Source organism: Syzygium oleosum, unplaced genomic scaffold (assembly GCF_021117445.2).
Source record: "Syzygium oleosum isolate NSW1041296 unplaced genomic scaffold, Sole_v2.1 Sole_v2.15, whole genome shotgun sequence".
Lineage (NCBI taxonomy): Eukaryota > Viridiplantae > Streptophyta > Magnoliopsida > Myrtales > Myrtaceae > Syzygium > Syzygium oleosum.
This window is the reverse complement of record NW_026607499.1, coordinates 752,817-770,018: the sequence shown is the minus strand read 5'-3', so window position 1 is coordinate 770,018 and position 17,202 is coordinate 752,817. Positions and strand designations below refer to the sequence as shown.

The 17,202-nt window shown below is 37.5% G+C and overlaps 1 protein-coding gene across 3 annotated transcripts in view; it reads left to right on the top strand.

Annotated features, from left to right (window-relative positions):
- The first annotated feature begins 5,731 nt into the window (after positions 1-5,731).
- Positions 5,732-17,202, top strand: part of LOC115687212 (uncharacterized) — an 83,238-nt gene continuing 71,767 nt past the window's right edge. The window contains exons 1-6 of one of the 3 annotated variants that reach the window (XM_056318193.1): positions 5,732-5,853; positions 6,472-6,601; positions 6,731-6,900; positions 7,012-7,291; positions 7,441-7,598; positions 12,669-12,827. In XM_056318193.1, coding sequence (XP_056174168.1) covers positions 5,823-5,853; positions 6,472-6,601; positions 6,731-6,900; positions 7,012-7,291; positions 7,441-7,598; positions 12,669-12,814 — 915 coding nt within the window. In that variant the 5' untranslated portion in view covers positions 5,732-5,822 and the 3' untranslated portion in view covers positions 12,815-12,827. Of the gene's footprint in view, positions 5,854-6,471; positions 6,602-6,730; positions 6,901-7,011; positions 7,292-7,440; positions 7,599-8,139; positions 8,390-12,668; positions 12,843-17,202 lie in introns of those variants that run through there. The other 2 variants (XM_056318194.1, XM_056318192.1) reach the window with 2 other exon arrangements.

Sequence of the window (17,202 nt, the reverse complement as noted above, 5' to 3'; positions counted from 1 at the left end):
GAGGCTAATGTTGTTTTTGGAAGTGATGGGCTCATGTTTTGTTGCTAGTGGAAATTGTAGGTACCGGTGCGTTTATGGGTGCTGGTCAGTGTTTGCACCAGCAGTTTTATGTGCTGTGATGCACCAACTGTGCTGGTGCAGTTTTGGGTATGCACCAGCAACTTTACTAGTGTATCTTGTGCACCAGCCCCTTTTAAACCACAACCAACATTTAAATGATCACTTTCAACCATAACTGGCACTTAAGTGATCACTTTTAGAAAAACTTAGCACTCAAACGATCATTATTTACAACTTATGGCACTAAAATAGTCGCTCATGAATTTGTTACCACTCTTTAATTTGGCCATGGTTTGCAGCAATAGTTGCAGCAAACCAGCAAACCATTACCAAGCAAAACATGCAGCAAACCATTACATGTGGAGTAAAACAAACATCCGAAGCAAAAACTAAGTAAACTAACATTGACAATACACAATTGAGCAAGAAAACTTTTAAGTGCTCACAACCAATGAATTCCGACTTTCCATTTCCACCATATATTGTAGCAAACCTTTTGTTCCATACAACAATTACAGCAAACCAACAACACACCTATACTTGCAAATAACCCAATACAAGTACATATTCCACTAATCTTCGACTATGGTAGACATACAAACTTCTTCTCATTACTCACTTGACATTTGACCATAAAATAGGCTACACAAGAGAACAACAACACTATCAATGCTCGATAAAAGTTTTGTTTTCAATTTTCAGCCTTGAAACTTCCTTCTTCAACTGGTTGGCCAAACATGTTAAAGCCTTCATTTGAGCTTGCATTGAGTTGACATCCTCCAACACATCCATTAATGTAAATGTAGGTTGGTGTTAATCTTCAAGTAGCTCCAAAATCACCTCTTTCGCTCGACCGGAGAATTTCGTATCAACCCATTCGAAATATTTGCACTTTGAGCATTCTTTATACCTGGCGCATCCATTGAATCGTTTCCCGGGATTTAACCGAGTCCAAGATGTTCTTCTTGGACTCGGTAACCATAATAACAGTAACACTCACCATGTAGTTCACTTTGTTGGGACGAATGTGAGCTGCTGTATAAGCTCCTGCCATCCATTTACAAGATTGAGCTAGTAATTTTGGGAGCAAACTGAAATAGATGCTCAAATTTGCCAGTTAGGGTTTTCAAATTGGGGTTGTCTTTCAATTTGGGAATTTAGGGTTCTTATTTGGGGGAAATCCGCTGAACGACGTTGTTTTTATTGTTGACATGTTGATTGGACCTCCAACGACCCACGTCGGCTTCAAAAATTAATAAAAAAAGGCCACGTCAGATTTCCGGCCAATTAGATCAGAGTTGGCACTTAAGTGATCGTTTTTAAAAAAATTTGGCACTTAAGCGATTCAAAAGAAACTTTTGGCACTAAAGTGATCGCCGTACATAATTTTTGGCACTTGTAGTGTTCTTCTCCCGGTAACAGGTTAACACAAGAGCGTTTTCAACGCTATAAGGAAACCGTAAGAAGGTACTTTAGCTTAGTATTAGATAAAGTATGTGAAATGGGAAAAAATTTGATCCAACCAATTGATCAGCAATTTAGGGAAGTTCTTGAGAAGATCAGAAATAATCGGAGATTTTATTCATATTTTAAGGTATGTTTAGATTATACAATAGAAAGGAATAACTAAATATAAATTTCAATTATACAATAATATTTAGGTTTTTGTTTCAGGATTGCATTAAAGCTATTGATGGCACGCATATCCTAGCGGTGGTACCTTTGTACGATCATATTCATTTTATTGGTCGAAAATGAATACCAACTGAAAATGTATTAGTGGTGTGTAATTTTAACATGGAATTTATTTATGTTTGGGCTGGTTGGGAGGGACAAGCTCATGATACTCGTATCTTGGGATAATGACACTAGGAGTACCATAATTTTCGTACGGCGCTCACCTGAGTGCCATAACTTTTTTTTGACTCACTTGAGTGCCACATCGGAGTAAAATAGATTATTATTATTATTATTATTATTATTTTTTGTTTTTTTTTTATGACCCAGGAACCCCTCGCACGGCCGACAGTCGGAGGGGTAAACCTGGGGTGACGCTAGCGCAGGACCCACCACCACGGCGCCACACTTAAGAATCCCTAACGACTACGCCGGGTTCGAACTCCGATCCCTTCGTGGGGGGACAAGAGCGCAAGCCAACGTAGCCGCTGCGGGCGGTGGTAGTAAAATAGATTATTTGAGTGCCACTTCCGGCGAAAAATAGATCATTTGAGTGCCATTTTCCGGCAAATGAGCCGACGTGGATCTTTTTAATGTTATTTTATTTTATTTTTAAAATTTTTATTTTTCTCTCCAGATCTGGTGAGGCCGCCTCGCATGTAGCGGTGGAGGTTTTCGCCAGATCTGGCGAGGCTGCCTAGCCCGCGGCCGGCGAGACGGCCTTCGCAGCCTCGCCCACCGCCGGCGAGGCCGTGATGGCCTCGCCCAAGGCCTTCGGGCCAAGGGCATGGCGGTCCGCGAGGGTTATCGGTGACCCTCGCTGGAATTGAAATTTTTTTTTTGCAAAAATAAAAAAATTAATAATAAAAAAAATTCAAAAATTCAAAAAAATATTAAAATATTGTCAACGTCAGCTTCGGCGAAGCCACATCAGCTTCAACAAAGCCACGTTAGATTTTCCGGCTGCCAAATGCAATTTGGCACTCAAGTGATCACTTTTTTAAATTTTTAGCACTCAAGTGAGCCAAAATAAAGTTATGGCACTCAAGTAAGCGCCGTACAAAAGTTAAGACACTTATAGTATCCTTATCCCCTCATATATTCTATGAAGCCCTCGGAAGATGTGATTTACAATTTCCTCATCCTCCTCCAGGTTCGTTATTAATGGCTTTTGTGCATTAGAGCATTCGTATGTATCAATATCGTATATGTTGATTAAATTTACATAATATTTGTGTAGGTAAATATTATTTAGTAGATACCGGATATTCAAATCAAACAGGTTATTTGGGGCCATACAAAGAAGTTAGATATCATTTACCAGAATTTCGACAAGGTCCTACACCTTCAAGTTATCGGGAACTATTCAATTGTCATTATTCCTCGCTAAGATCAGAAATTGAGTGAGCTTTTGGTGTATTAAAGAAGAAGTGGAAGATTCTTACGCATATGCCAAGTTATCCATTTGAGAAGCAAGTGAAAATTGTTATAGTAGCAATGACGTTGCACAATTATATACGAAGAAACGTCATCAATGATAAATATTTTGTAAGAGCAGATTTGGATCCCAATTGTGGATATTCAGTTGATCTTGATGATGTGAATGACGGGGCTAGTGATTCAAATGATAATTTATTTTCTGACATGGCATATTTACGTGATCAAATAGTCATGAGTTTAGTAAATACTTAAGTATGCTTGTAAATTTCAATGATAATCTATTTTTTTCCTCGATGCACATGTGACAATGTTTATTATAATTAAATTACTCTCTTTTTGCAAAGATGTGGTTTATTTATTTATTAATTTGTTAATATATATCTTTTACATTACTCTAAACGCGAAAATATAAAAGTTACGGTCATTATTTTTTTTCAATTTTAAACAAATTAAAATTTAAAAACTTAAATTGGTCAAACCAAAGGACTTCCTCAAATATATATTTACTAGACAACATTTCCCCAAAGTTGTTTCCCAAGGCACTTTTCAATTACAGTTTACCAAACAGTATTTGCATTTCACAAAAACCCTTTAAACTAAAGGCCTTTGCTTTTCTCCGAATGCTTTCGTCAAAAGCCTTCCCAAACGCAGCCTAAATATCAACCAATTTCCAATGTTTTGCTTTGAATTTGATCATCACAAAACAATCTTGAAAGATTGAAGATTAGTAATTTCCAATAAAGTAATCCAAGCTAGATCACTAGCCATTGCATTGTATATATATCGTTGAGTCTAACAAAGTCTGAAATGTTGAAGTTTGATTCTGAGTTCTTCTTATGTCCAAATATGTAAAGTCTGAATATCATAAAAAGCCTTGATAATATCAAGCGCTTCCCTTGATGGATTCTTCATATTGCTTTAAGAATATTCTTGACATATATTGATGATGTGTGCGAATACTTTGAACCGTGAATAAGATACTCAGAATCTAAATATTGTTTTTCCATGAATATCACCTGAAATTATTTAAGTCAGATTCAATAGAAATTTATGGAATATTTTGTCAATCTTCAAAACATATTAGGAGGTTTTCTCAACATTATTTTTATTTTTTTATTTTATTTTTTCTTTTCTTCTCTTTTCCTTCTTTTATTTTATTTTAACTGTGGCTAATAAGGGCTCGAGGGTTGGCCGACCCTCTTTGGCCATTGGGTGAGGGCCGCGAAGCCCTCGTCGATCACTGGCGAGGGTCGAAGCCCCCTCCGACAGCGGGGGAGAGCATCCCGGCCCTCACCAGCAAGAGTTGTAAAAAGAAAATAAAAAAAATAAAAATTTAAAAAAAGTTCAAAAAATATTAAAATATTATTAAAAAAATTTACTTCGGTGCCAGCTGCGCCATATAAGACGGTTGGTGTCTGCTTCAGCAATTTCTGGCCAAAATTGACCGGACGGACTCAGTTGGCCAAACATGAAAGTGTTTATGACTGAATTGGCAAAATTGAAATGTTTACGACTGAATTGGCAATAATTTAATAGGTTTAGGACTTTTTGGATAATTTTCCTCTTACATGTGTGGGGTTTTTACCTAGTATTCATGAACAACAGAGTATCGGAAGAGCTGATAATATATTGAAAGTAATATTATGAAGAAAGTGTTTTTGAAAGTTCAAGAACATTTGAACCCCGAAGAGTTATTAGCATTAGAGATACGTAACACAAGACCGTTCGAATAGGAAATAATTGACTAAGATCAACAGCAATTTCCTTTTTCTTTGAGAGTACTTCATGTTTGTAATTTTTAGGCTGGAAATAGACTACATCTCTCATATATTGATCGTCTCATACTGATTCTTTCGTAATTTTGTGGCGATTTAGAACGCGAACTTCAAAGTACATGCGCATAGAAGGATCCTACTCTTAAAATTTGTTGGGCTTGAGACCATTGATGTCAAAGGGTCAATGAGCGCCACTTTCCTGGTGAGCTCGCCATAGACTCGAGACAGATAGGTCATTTGATTTGGGTCAATTCACATCATTCGATTGTCGTTGACTCCGAAGACTTGAAAAGAAGACGCGGGAAGAGACCGCAGAAATGATATTACGCGGTTGGCGGTGCAAAGGAAACTCATCTGTTAGCAATTTTTTGGTGGAAGAGAAGTTCGAATTGATTTGGTTTTGATTCATTTCGTTCAATTGTTATTGACTCTGAAGACTTGAAAAGAAGACATGGGAAGAGGCCGCAGAAATGGGCATTGCGCTTTTGGCTGTGCAAAGGAAACTTCTCTTTTAGCATCTTTATTAGAAGAAAAGTTGGAGAAAATTCTAAAAAGTTCGGGAATCTTCTCTTTTAGCATTTTTTATTAGAAGAATGTTGGTATTTGGTCTTCTGTAGTAGTCTTACTTAATAATTTTTGAACGACCTCTTGTGGACTTTAACATGAGGTCTTCTCTAGAACTTTCACACCATAAAGTCCGTGAAAATGGATAAGGTCGGACTCTAGATAAACACCATTAGACTGGGTTGTTGAGCAAGTTTTACGACCAATTTGAGAGAGAGAGAGAGAGAGAGAGAGAGAGAGAGGAGCGAGTCAGGAGGCAACAAAGAGCTAAGAGCAAGCTAAAAGACCAGGCTTTCTAAATTGAAGATGGCAATGTGCTGGCTTGCCACGGGCAGAGGTACTTGACTATATTTTTTGTCTTTTGCTTTCAAACTATTACAAATTTTATTTGGCTATAATGCCAGAACAAAAAATGGTTCAGATAAGACCTTTCTACGTTTTCGAGCATTCATGAATTTATATATACACAGATGCGGATCTTCTGGTTAATAGTGCTTATGAAGAGTTCATCTATTTAACCAGATTAAATACCTTGGTTGTATTTTAGGATGGATTTGGCAATAGGATTAGTAAGCACTTAACTTCAGAGCGAGTATGTGACTTTTCCTCAAATTATTTCCATACATATGAAACAGTTTATCTCATCGATCTTTTTAGCTTCCTTCTTTTCAAAATTTTTATAACACGGGGATCCAAACCTTTGACGCAACTAGTATACACTTAAGCTCATAAATGATAAACCGCTTTGTGCACGTTTATTAAAGATGATCTGCTCATAGGGTGATAGTTGTGGTGTGGCCCGGAAGTCATTCTGCTGCATCGACTTTGCAATTCGAGCACAGAATTTGCTGCGTCGCATCTTATTTGTCCAATTGCTGCACATTTGGGACGAGCCATTTAATAACCTTCTATCTCCTAAAATAATCAATTGTGTTCGAATGGTTGTTTTTGGCAGAACCAGCTAAATACAAGAGAGCTCTTCCACCAGCTCATTTTTCATTGAAGATTGAATCATTTTCCGCATTATCAAGTTTGGACAAGGACAAGTATGATTCCGAGGTATTCAAAGCTGGGGGCTATAGATGGTGAGCTTTTGATTTCCCTTTTTTTTTGCCCTTCCATACATATTTTTATCTAACTAGATCCTCATATTTTTTGGAACCGCAACTTTAATGCTTAATCAAATTAACTGCTAAATAAACGCTTCTTTTCAGGAGCCTATCTCTTTACCCTAATGGAAACAAGAAAGATAATGGATCGGGATACATTTCCCTCTATTTGTCCATCGAGGAGAGAGATAAACTTGCTGACGGGCTGAAGGTTCACATCAACTACAAGCTTTTTGTGTACAACAAGTCACGAAAGGAGTACTTGACCATCCAAGGTTGATAATCACATAATTCATAATCGATGTTTATGAAGTCACAATTCCGATTACATAATCATAGTTCAGAATTAACAACATAATTATATCAATTTGTGGAAATCTGTGTAGATGCTGAGGGGGCAGTGAGCAGCTTCCACCGCTCGAAGACCCAACGCGGGTTTCCTCGGTTTCTTTCCTTGAAAAAATTAAAAAAAGATGGATACCTTGAAGGGGACTCTTGTACATTTGGGGCTGAGGTTTTTGTCATCCAACCTGCCCAGCTGAGGGAGGAGTCTTTTACCTTGACCAAATACCCGACTCAAAGAACACACACATGGAATATCCAAGGCTGGTCCACATTGGGCACACGTCGCCATTCCAACGAGTTTACCATCGAAGGAAGGCAATGGTACATTCCCAGAACGAAAAAGTTTGCAAAAATGAAATTTAACTACTTGCCTTTTACCTTTCTAAATTCATTTATTTATTTTTTTGCTTGTGTTTGTAAATAGAATTAGCTAGAACTTACAAGTTTTTACCTGTAATTGTTGTGTGTAGGAAGTTATTGGTGGATCCCAAAGGCAATACCGACAGTAAGGAAAAGTCGATGTCCGTTTACTTAGAAGTGCAACGCCTTACTGGGAAGATGAAAGTGTATGCGGAATTCAGCTTGCGTGTGTTGGACCAACTCAAAAATAAACACAAGGACCATGAATGTATGTTTTTCTTTTTATCTTTGTCACAGGTGTAAACTTTTACTTTTTTGGTTTTTACTTAATTTAAATCTCGCGAGACACATTCTTTGACTCTTTATTTACACAAAACACCCAAAGATATTACAACATGCAAATGTTGGCACGTGAATTCACATATAACATTTTCATAGTTTTTTGAAATTTGAATGTTATAAATTTGGCAAGAAAGAAAGAATAATTTTTTTTATATTTTTGCTTAATCCAAAATTTACCAGCATATGCAAACGCATATAAGCATTACCAGTTAAAATCACATCAAGTTTTTCAAGATCTTTTTATAAAATGAATATCACTATAATTTTATGAGAAAATTCTAAATGTCTTTTTTGGAAATGGCGCAAAGCCCATCTACATATGACTTCTCAAACTTTTGAGGACCATAGCAACAATTCACACATGCATGTGTATATCTTCTATTGAAAGAACATAATGCTCTCTCTCTTCGTGAGTCCGAATTGAATAGGAGTATAATAAGTAATTTTTTTTGGGGGGGGCATTGCAGTTAAATGCTGGCTAAGTGCCTCACATCCCAGAGGGGGAGATGCAGACTTTATGTCCTTGAAGGATCTCCGAAAAGGGTTCGTTTCCAATGATACTCTGATAGTTGAAGTCCAGTTTCGCGTCATATCAGCCAAACCAATCTTAAAGCTTGTAGGAGTTTGATGACTTACTTCAATATTTATTGTGCCAGAATAGATTCCTTGAGAATAGTGTGTACTGAGCATAAAGCATTGGAATTGGTACCCCCAACACCATGTGGATTTTGTGTTCCTAATTTAGCTTCTTATTTGATTATTAGATGGAATATTGAGAGTGAACTCTTAACAAATATATTATGCTCTGGATTTTCAGAGAAAGAGAATCCCTTAAGAATATTTAAAATATATTATGCTCTGGCTTCTTTCATTTTTCCAATATACGAATAGTGAGAGTGAACTCTTAACAAATCATATAATAATCTATTAAGACATTAATTCTTACCCGTATTTTTCTTTCCTGATCCTAGCATATAAAGCACTTGCTTTCTTTGAGACTAGAGAATATGGCCAGATATACGTTCTTCCCTGCACTTGATCAATTTTCTTTCTACATTCTTTTTATTTTTTTATTTTTTTTACAACCAACAGAATCGACTCCTGGTCACTTGCCGCCTTTAAGCACACGCACCAATTGCTTGCCATGTGACAAAGGATTTCGTGATATTGCTTCTCAAATTTGCCTCAAAATTTCTTAAGATTGAATTAAGATAATATCAAGTTCAATTACCAATTTTCCACCATGGCATTAAATCGGCCCTTTCCTCTGATGTCCCATGGGCTCGTCTAAAAATTAATGTTCTTATGGGCTTAATCCATTTGACTCAATTAGATTCTCTCGCTGTCGGTATGATGCAACTAATTAATAAATGCTCTTAAAACTATATGCCATGTAATTTATATTTTTTGTTTAGGGGTTCCATGTAACTATTCCTAAATGGTGCGCCAAAATTTAGGTGTCAACACTATGTCAAACTTATATAACATTCAAATTTCAAAGAATTATGAAAATGTTATAAATGCGAATTTATGTAACTTTCTCAAACCCTATGGAGAGCTTATTGCACATGCATGCACGTAAAATGGTAGTGAACACGTGAGGTTCTTTATTGTCAAAATAGAGAGGGAGGTTATGTATTTGTTACACACCAATTTTCTTTTCCACTCTTTCCTCCACTCAATGAGATAGACTCCGTTACATTTAGGAACATCATCAATTTTCTTGTACCCTTTTTCTCCGCTTAATGAAAGGGACTCGGTTCCATTTATGAACATCATCAATATGCTGTTCCGGGACCCCCCAAGTCATGAATTAAATCAATTGATATAAATTATTCGGTAATGACAATTCCATGATCGTGCGACATCATTTTCTCATAAAAGAGCGACCTTTGGTATTGCTATACGCACTGCCATAATTTTTCCATCTCCTCTACATCAATTTAGGCTCTCCTCATGCTCAAACCTCTCTCGTTTGGTTTTGCATTTTTAGGGGGCTAAAATGGCAGATGAGTTTCTTTATGAACATAGCACAACGTTGGATATTCTTAAATGCAGTTCTTCTTTTTGTCGACAATTCTTACATGCAGTTCAGCTTGTGGGAAAATAGAAAAAAAAACGGAGATGTAGTTGAGCTGTCTAGCCGAGTGCCTATATAAAGTACGTAGCAGAAAGATAGGGTTGCACGTCAGTTATTATAGAATTTTGAGAGTACTGGCCAACGTGTCTTTTAATCAGACTTGGGTCTGGCAAAACCACCACCCCCTTGACAATTGAAGAACCTCAGCTTTTTGACGAATGGAGAGTTTAAAGTTAGTAAATGCGATAATAGATTATGGGTCGTAACACCTTACAAAACTACAGAAATCGCGGGGAGAAAGTCTTATCTTTTGGATTCAGGGAAAAAATTATGCTCCCAGCTTAAACTTCAAGGTCATAGCAGAAGAAAGTTGCGATAATTAAAGTATTTTGTAATGACTCGAATCTCAACTTTCCATCATAACTAGTTTTCAATAATCCCGTAATTTGTACGAGATACATTTTAAAATTGTTCTATTGAAAAAGGATGGCAAAAAAAGATCATTTAGAAAATTTTACTTGTTGGTATTCACTTGTTGGTATCTGTACATTTGCAAAGTGTAATTTTACTTTACCGTTGACAAACTGAAAAAAACGCTCATTAGGTTGTTTGCTAAGGAAATTGATTTGGTTTTTACATACCTCAGAGTTGTATTCCTGTCTACTTTAGTTTTTCCATAGGCTTTTGAAAGTGAGAAGTGATATTTCCTCAATCCAAAAGTTTTGTTCCACACGGTTTTCAAATTGCATGTTTTGGTTAGATTAATTTGCCCTTAATTGCTCATTCACGATATCCACGAAAATTCTTGAAATACTGAAAAAGATAAAAGATATTCTCGAGTAAGTAAAACTTACCTTTTTCTTTCTTCCATGATAAAAAACCTACTCCACTTTCCATGGCATTTGTACTCGGTTCATGGAGTTGCTTCTTATGTGCGAAACTCTTTCCTCAAACTTGTTCCCAATGTTAATATGAACCTAAAAGGAGTCCATATATGTGGAGCCTGAGACTTTTAGTCGATGTATGTTGCGACGCATCAGACTTTCCTCGAAAGGGGGAAAATGGCGTAGCCTGGTAGGCGCTAAGTTTAGGTCTGGGACTTAACTCGAGTTCTCCCAAGCCCATATCATATCGCGACTTGTGGTTTAGGTTTTTAACCTGCAAGTAATTTTTATCTAAGAGTCGCCACTAATCAATTTAGGGTGGGTAAATTAGAAACCCAAGTAAGATGACGGGAGAATTACCCCACTCCTACGAACCAGAGATTAAATGAGTTCGGGGACTTAGTTACACTAGTTGGGTGACTAGTGCCCTTTCGGTACCTTTTTATCCTGTTCATTTCAGAAAATATCTGTTAGACAATTTGGATTGATTTCAGGACTTGTCTCCTAACACGTGAGGTGATCAAGCGAATGCACAATTATTAACGATTAGCAGTCAAGATAAACATGCAGCCTAAAGTTCTAACATTAACTGAGGTGACAACATTCAAAACATGACAATTTATGCAATTATATTCTAATTAAAAGCAATATGCATAATAATATTACAACATTAGTAAAGATAACACACGAAATCCTACCCTGAGGTGTTTGTCATCCAACCTGCCCAGCTGAGGGAGGAATCTTTTACCTTGACCAAATACCCGACTCAAAGAACACACGCATGGAATATCCAAGGCTGGTCCACATTGGGCACACGTCGCCATTCCAACGAGTTTACCATCGATGGAAGGCAATGGTACATTCCCAGAACGAGAAAGTTCGCAAAAATGAAATTTAACTACTCGCCTTTTACCTTTCTAAATTCATTTATTTATTTTTTGCTTGTGTTTGTAAATAGAATTAGCTAGAACTTATAAGTTTTTACCTGTAATTGTCGTGTGTAGGAAGTTATTGGTGGATCCCAAAGGCAATACCGACAGCAAGGAAAAATCGATGTCCGTTTACTTAGAAGTGCAACGCCTTACTGGGAAGAAGAAAGTGTATGCAGAATTCAGCTTGCGTGTGTTAGACCAACTCAAAGATCAACATAAGGACAAGGAATGTATGTTTTCCTTTTTATCTTTGTCACAAGTATATCTGGATTGACTTTTACTTTTTTATTTTACTTAGTTTGAATCTCACGAGACGCATACTTCAACTCTTTATATACACAAAACACCCAAAGCTATTACAACATGCAGATGTTGGCACGTGAATTCACATATAACATTTTCATTATTCTTTGAAATTTGAATATTAAATAAGTTTGGCATAGAAAGAAAGAAGAACTTATTTTTCTTTATTTTTGCTTAATCCAAAAAAATGGGCTGATGCGAATACACATAAGTATTACCATTTGAATTCACGTCAAATTTTTGTTGGAAATATGGGATAAATTGATGGGTGAATGAATGAGAAATTGATGCTCAAAGAACACCCTTGAGTTGGAAGTGGGAAATTATTCGTATTGATTTTATAACGGCAGATTTAATCGTCCGTTATTCGTATTGATTTTGTAACGACAGATTTAATCAATCGTCCGTTATTCCCGAATTGCTCTCCCCTCTGTTCCTTTTTATCGAAATCATTCTTCCTCTGGTTTTACACTCTCTCGGTCGCGATTGCAATTTCGTTTCTTTACAATTCTGTATTGTTTGTAATATTTATGCTAATGCCGATTTGAATTTTTCGCAACAATTTTCAAGGTCTTTTTATAAAATGAATATCACTTTAAATTTATGAGAAAATTCTGAATGGCTTTTTGGAAGGGGCTCAAACCCCATCTCTAAAACTCAAACTTTTGAGTACCCATAGCAACAATTCACGTATGCATGTGTATATCTTCTATTGAAAGAACATAATGCTTTCTCTCTTCGTGAGTCCGTACTGAGTAGGAGTATAATAAGTTATTTTTTTGGTGGGGTCATTGCAGTTAAATGCTGGCTAAGTGCCTCACATCCCAGAGGGGGTGATGCAAACTTTATGCCCTTGAGGGATCTCCTGAAGAAATCGGGAAAAGGGTTCGTTTCCAATGATACTCTGATTGTTGAAGTCCAGTTCAGCATCATATCAGCCTAGCCAATCTTAAAGCGTGTGGGAGTTTGATGGCTTAGGGTGTGCATGGCAACGATTATGTGCCCGAAAACTGATTCTGTTTAAAAATGATTCTTTTTTATTCCGTGCCCGGGAATAATTTCTAAGCATTTGAAGGCATTTGGTAACTGTCCAAAATTTCTATTCTTAGAATAGAAAAAGAACAGAAATGCATTTGGTAACTACACAAAATTTCATTTTATTAATAATATTTTGAATTTTTCAATATTTCTTTCTCTTTTTTTTTTTTTCCTTTTTTTCTTTCTTTCCTTTCCCTTCCTTGGCCATGGCTAGCGAGGGTGTCGCGGCCCTCGCCGCCGCCCTCACCGGTCGTGACGGCGAGGTTGGCCTCTCCTTGGCTGGGCAAGGCTCGACCTCGCCCAGATCTAGCGAGGCCGACCTCACCTTGGCTGGACGAGGCCTCGTCGTCGCGGTCGCGAGCCGCCCTTGCCCAGGCGGTGAGGGCCGCGACGCCCTCGCCGGCCTTGGCCTGTGGCTGGTCGCCGACGGCAGGCCGAGAAGAAGAAGAGCAACAAACCAAAAAAAAAAAAAAGAAAACCAAGAAGAATCAGAAATGGAAAAATTGTTCCAAAATCAAGAAGCTACTATTTTTTGCTTCTTGATTCTATTCCAAAACTGATGCTGGGAACAATTTTTTGCAAAATTGTGCTCGGGTACAAAAAAATTTAACAAATGGATTTCTGTTCCTAAATTGATTCTGGAAATAAAAGGACAGAAATTTTTACTATTTGGCAACTTGCCAAACGGGCCCTTACTTCAATATATACTGTGTCAAAATAAATTCCTTCAGAAAAGTGTGTACGACCAGATAGCATTGGAATTGGTACCCCCAACACCATGTGAATCTTGTGTTCCTAATTTGGCTTCTTGTTTGATTGTTAGATGTAATCTTAAAGCTTTTGAATGAAAATGCAATCAAGTTTTCACGCCCTTGTCTTAATTGAATTTCTTGACATAGCAATCCAGTTATCGTTGGCTGTCCTACGTGTAGGTTGGGTATGGTGTATATTACTAATTTCATTTGGAAAATTGCCCAAAATTCGTCATCTTATGAACTTAACTTATACTTATGGTTGTTAGACTAAGTAGATGTGCTTCAAATGTATATTGAAAAGTTAGAGGATCTCCAACTCAGGAACTTGAAGTTAATGATTGAGTCCCACCAACTGTGCAAGGGTCAGGGCCATCGACATAAGGCATAAGTCTAGACTTAATCGATTCATGAGTCTGAGTCTTCAAGTAGTCATAGGAGTGTAAAAAATGCCAAATTTGACCGAATCGAACCGAACTGAAAATTGCAGGTATTTTCGGGTCGGCTCTCTTAAATGTTTGTTTAATATGTATAAAAGCCAGTTGTCATCAGTGTTTCGGTTCGGGTCGGGCAGAAGCCCAAACCGAACACTAAGAATACTAAGGTGCGCATGGCAACCATTCGTGCCCTGGAATGCATTCTTGCAAAATGATTCTTTTTATTCCAGAGCCGATTATGAGCATTTGAAGGCGTTTGGTAACGGCCCAAAATTTCTATTCCTAAAATAGTAAAAGAACAGAAATGCGTTTGTAACGCATAAAATTTCATTTTATTAATAATATTTTAATAATATTTTAATATTTCTTTCTTTTCTTTTTTTCTTCTCCTCCTTCTTGGCCATGGCCGTAAAATATTTTTCAATTAATAATAATTTTATTAAAAATAATTTTTTATTTTTTTGGCCATGGCCGGTAAAAATTTCTTTATTAATAATACTTTTATTAAAAAATAATTTTTTATTTTTGGCCATGGCCGGTAAAATTTTTTTTATTAATAATATTTTTTTCTTTTTTTGTGCCCAAAATCAAAAAATTTAACAAACGGATTTCTGTTCCAAAACTGATTCTGGAAACAAAAGAACAAAAATTTTCACTATTTGGCCAGTTGCCAAGCAGGTCCTAAATGCTCGCTCAAAAATAGGCTTCGGAATCCAATTTCTTTTAATCTCAATCAAATCTCGCAAGTTTCTCCTCCTCTCCTCGCATGTTCTCTCTCTACTCGCAAGTCTTTCCTCCAGGTAACATTGAAAATTTGCACGTCCCCTCCAGATCCTACTAAGTTCATCTCCAACGTTGCCTCCGTCCTTTGATTGACTCTCCTCCCCATCGCCATTCTTCACTACATCATCGTCGTCATCCTCCTCTTCTTCAGGTCCGTCTTCATTTTCGTGTCCAACGTTGATGAGGATCTCCAAGAGAAACCGCAGTCGTCAGATTCGACGGTCCAGGTCCGAGAACTGAGTCGAGCCTCAGGTTTGCTGGGATTCCAGTTTAGAGTGTTGGATTCGAAAGTTTTTGGTGTGGTGAGTTCTTTCGTTGGCTGTAGCTCCCTGTGAAGATCTGGTGTTTTGTTTGCTTTCTCTGATGTCCAATGTTTGCTCAACCTAGAAGCTCTGCATCCTGTTGGTGTTCTGGATAGTGTTTTGAGGAATTGGAAAATGGCCATTCAATCTGTGAAGTTGGGAAGCAGAAGGGAAGAAGAAGGAAAAAAAGGCAACCGTGTCGCCCGCCCATGAGGTGGGAATTGTACCTCGGGGCTGTTTTATTACTCTTCGCCGATGCGGTCGCATCGCCTTGTGGGACATGAATTAGCACTAATATTACCAAGAGCCGCCCTACATCAGCTTAATTAGCAGTAGCAAGATCATGAGAGGACCTTGTAAGTTTCGCACATCAAACGAATGTGAGCACACTTCACAAATAACATGAATTTATTCATTCCTTTCTTCGATGAGAGCATTCGCCCTTGGTCCCCCACTTTTAAACTGAAGCGAAAGATTCCATCTTAGAAGTCGAGATAATGACTTTTCTCAAAGAGTGCCTATAATACAGGCTTTACGTAGTAAATCTCCGTGAATAGATGACCAAATGCGATAGATCTTCCGTAAATAAGAAAACCGGAGTGCTATAAATGCCGTATTATTATATCATCCAAAAGTATCGAAGCCGTGAGATATCATCCAAAAGTATCGAAGCCGTAGCCTCGGTCAATTTCGTTCAACTCTGAGAGAGAGAGAGAGAAAAAGGGATAGATCATTTGGTCAGGTTTTGTTCATTTCATTGAATTGACTCCGAAGACTTGAAAAAAAGGCACGGGAAGAGGCTAAACAAATGACATCGCGCTCTTGGCCGTGCAAAGAACTTCTCTTGCAATTTTATTAGAACAAAAGATGGGGAAACTTTTCCTTTGAACATTTTCTTTTGGTCAAATCATTTCGACATTCACACGGGAGGATTTGATGAGCCCGATAAATAAATTAAGAAAGTGGGAAAGTGAAATATAAGAATTGCCGAATAGCGTCATTGGTACGAATCCAAACTCTAGGACATCGTCACGTGCTTTCACGCGTCTCTTTGATTATATTATTCCGTCAATATGTAATTGACAATTGACGACAGCACAGCATCACGTTCTTTTGTGTGAAACACAATTTCATTCCTCGTACTGATTTTCGATTAGACAATATTTACGCGTTACGACTACGAGGTCTTTTTTTATAATTGTTCGAATACTTCCACCGAGAGAGAGAAAGAGAGTGAGTAAATAATAAATCACTTCAGTTTGTCCCTTTCAAAGTGACATTATCATTTCTTGTGGTGATTTTCTATTATAAAATAAGGTTAATACCATGAAAACTCCTAAATTGATACATTTATGTTAAATTTATCTAAAATAAATTTTTTTATCATCAAAAACTTTAAACTAGTATACCTATTAGGGGTGTACAAAAGAATTGGGAACCGCCCAGAACCGGACCGAACCGGCCCGGAACCGGCGGTTCTCATGGGGATCGGTCTGGTTCCCGATTCTAATTTCTTGAAACCGGTGGGTACCAATCTGATTTCCAGTTCCGGACGTGGAACCGACCGCCCACCCACCCGGATCGGACCGGTACACATGTATATGTATATTTAAATTTAAGATTTCAAGGACTAGACCCTCTCTCTCCAATTAAAACAACACTCTCTCTCTTCTCTGTGTCTTGCACGATCAACCATCGGCTGTCTCCACTTTCCTCTCTCTTCATGTAATGCGGCACTCTCTCTCCTCTCTTTTGCGTCCATCTCTCTCTCCACTTTTCTATCTCTCTTTTCAAACTCCTGCATCCCTCTCTCTCTTCAATTAATAGCACCTCTCTCTTGTAAGATCTCTCCTCTCTCTCTAAACAAAGCTACGTTCATGGCGATTTCTTCATTCTCACTGAGTCAAAGAAAACAATTTCTCCGTTCTTGATTTCTGAATATACCTCACCATTTACGTCCATTATCTTTCACAGCCTCGTTGGAGCGAATCACCTCGAACCACTACCCTTTCGTAAAAC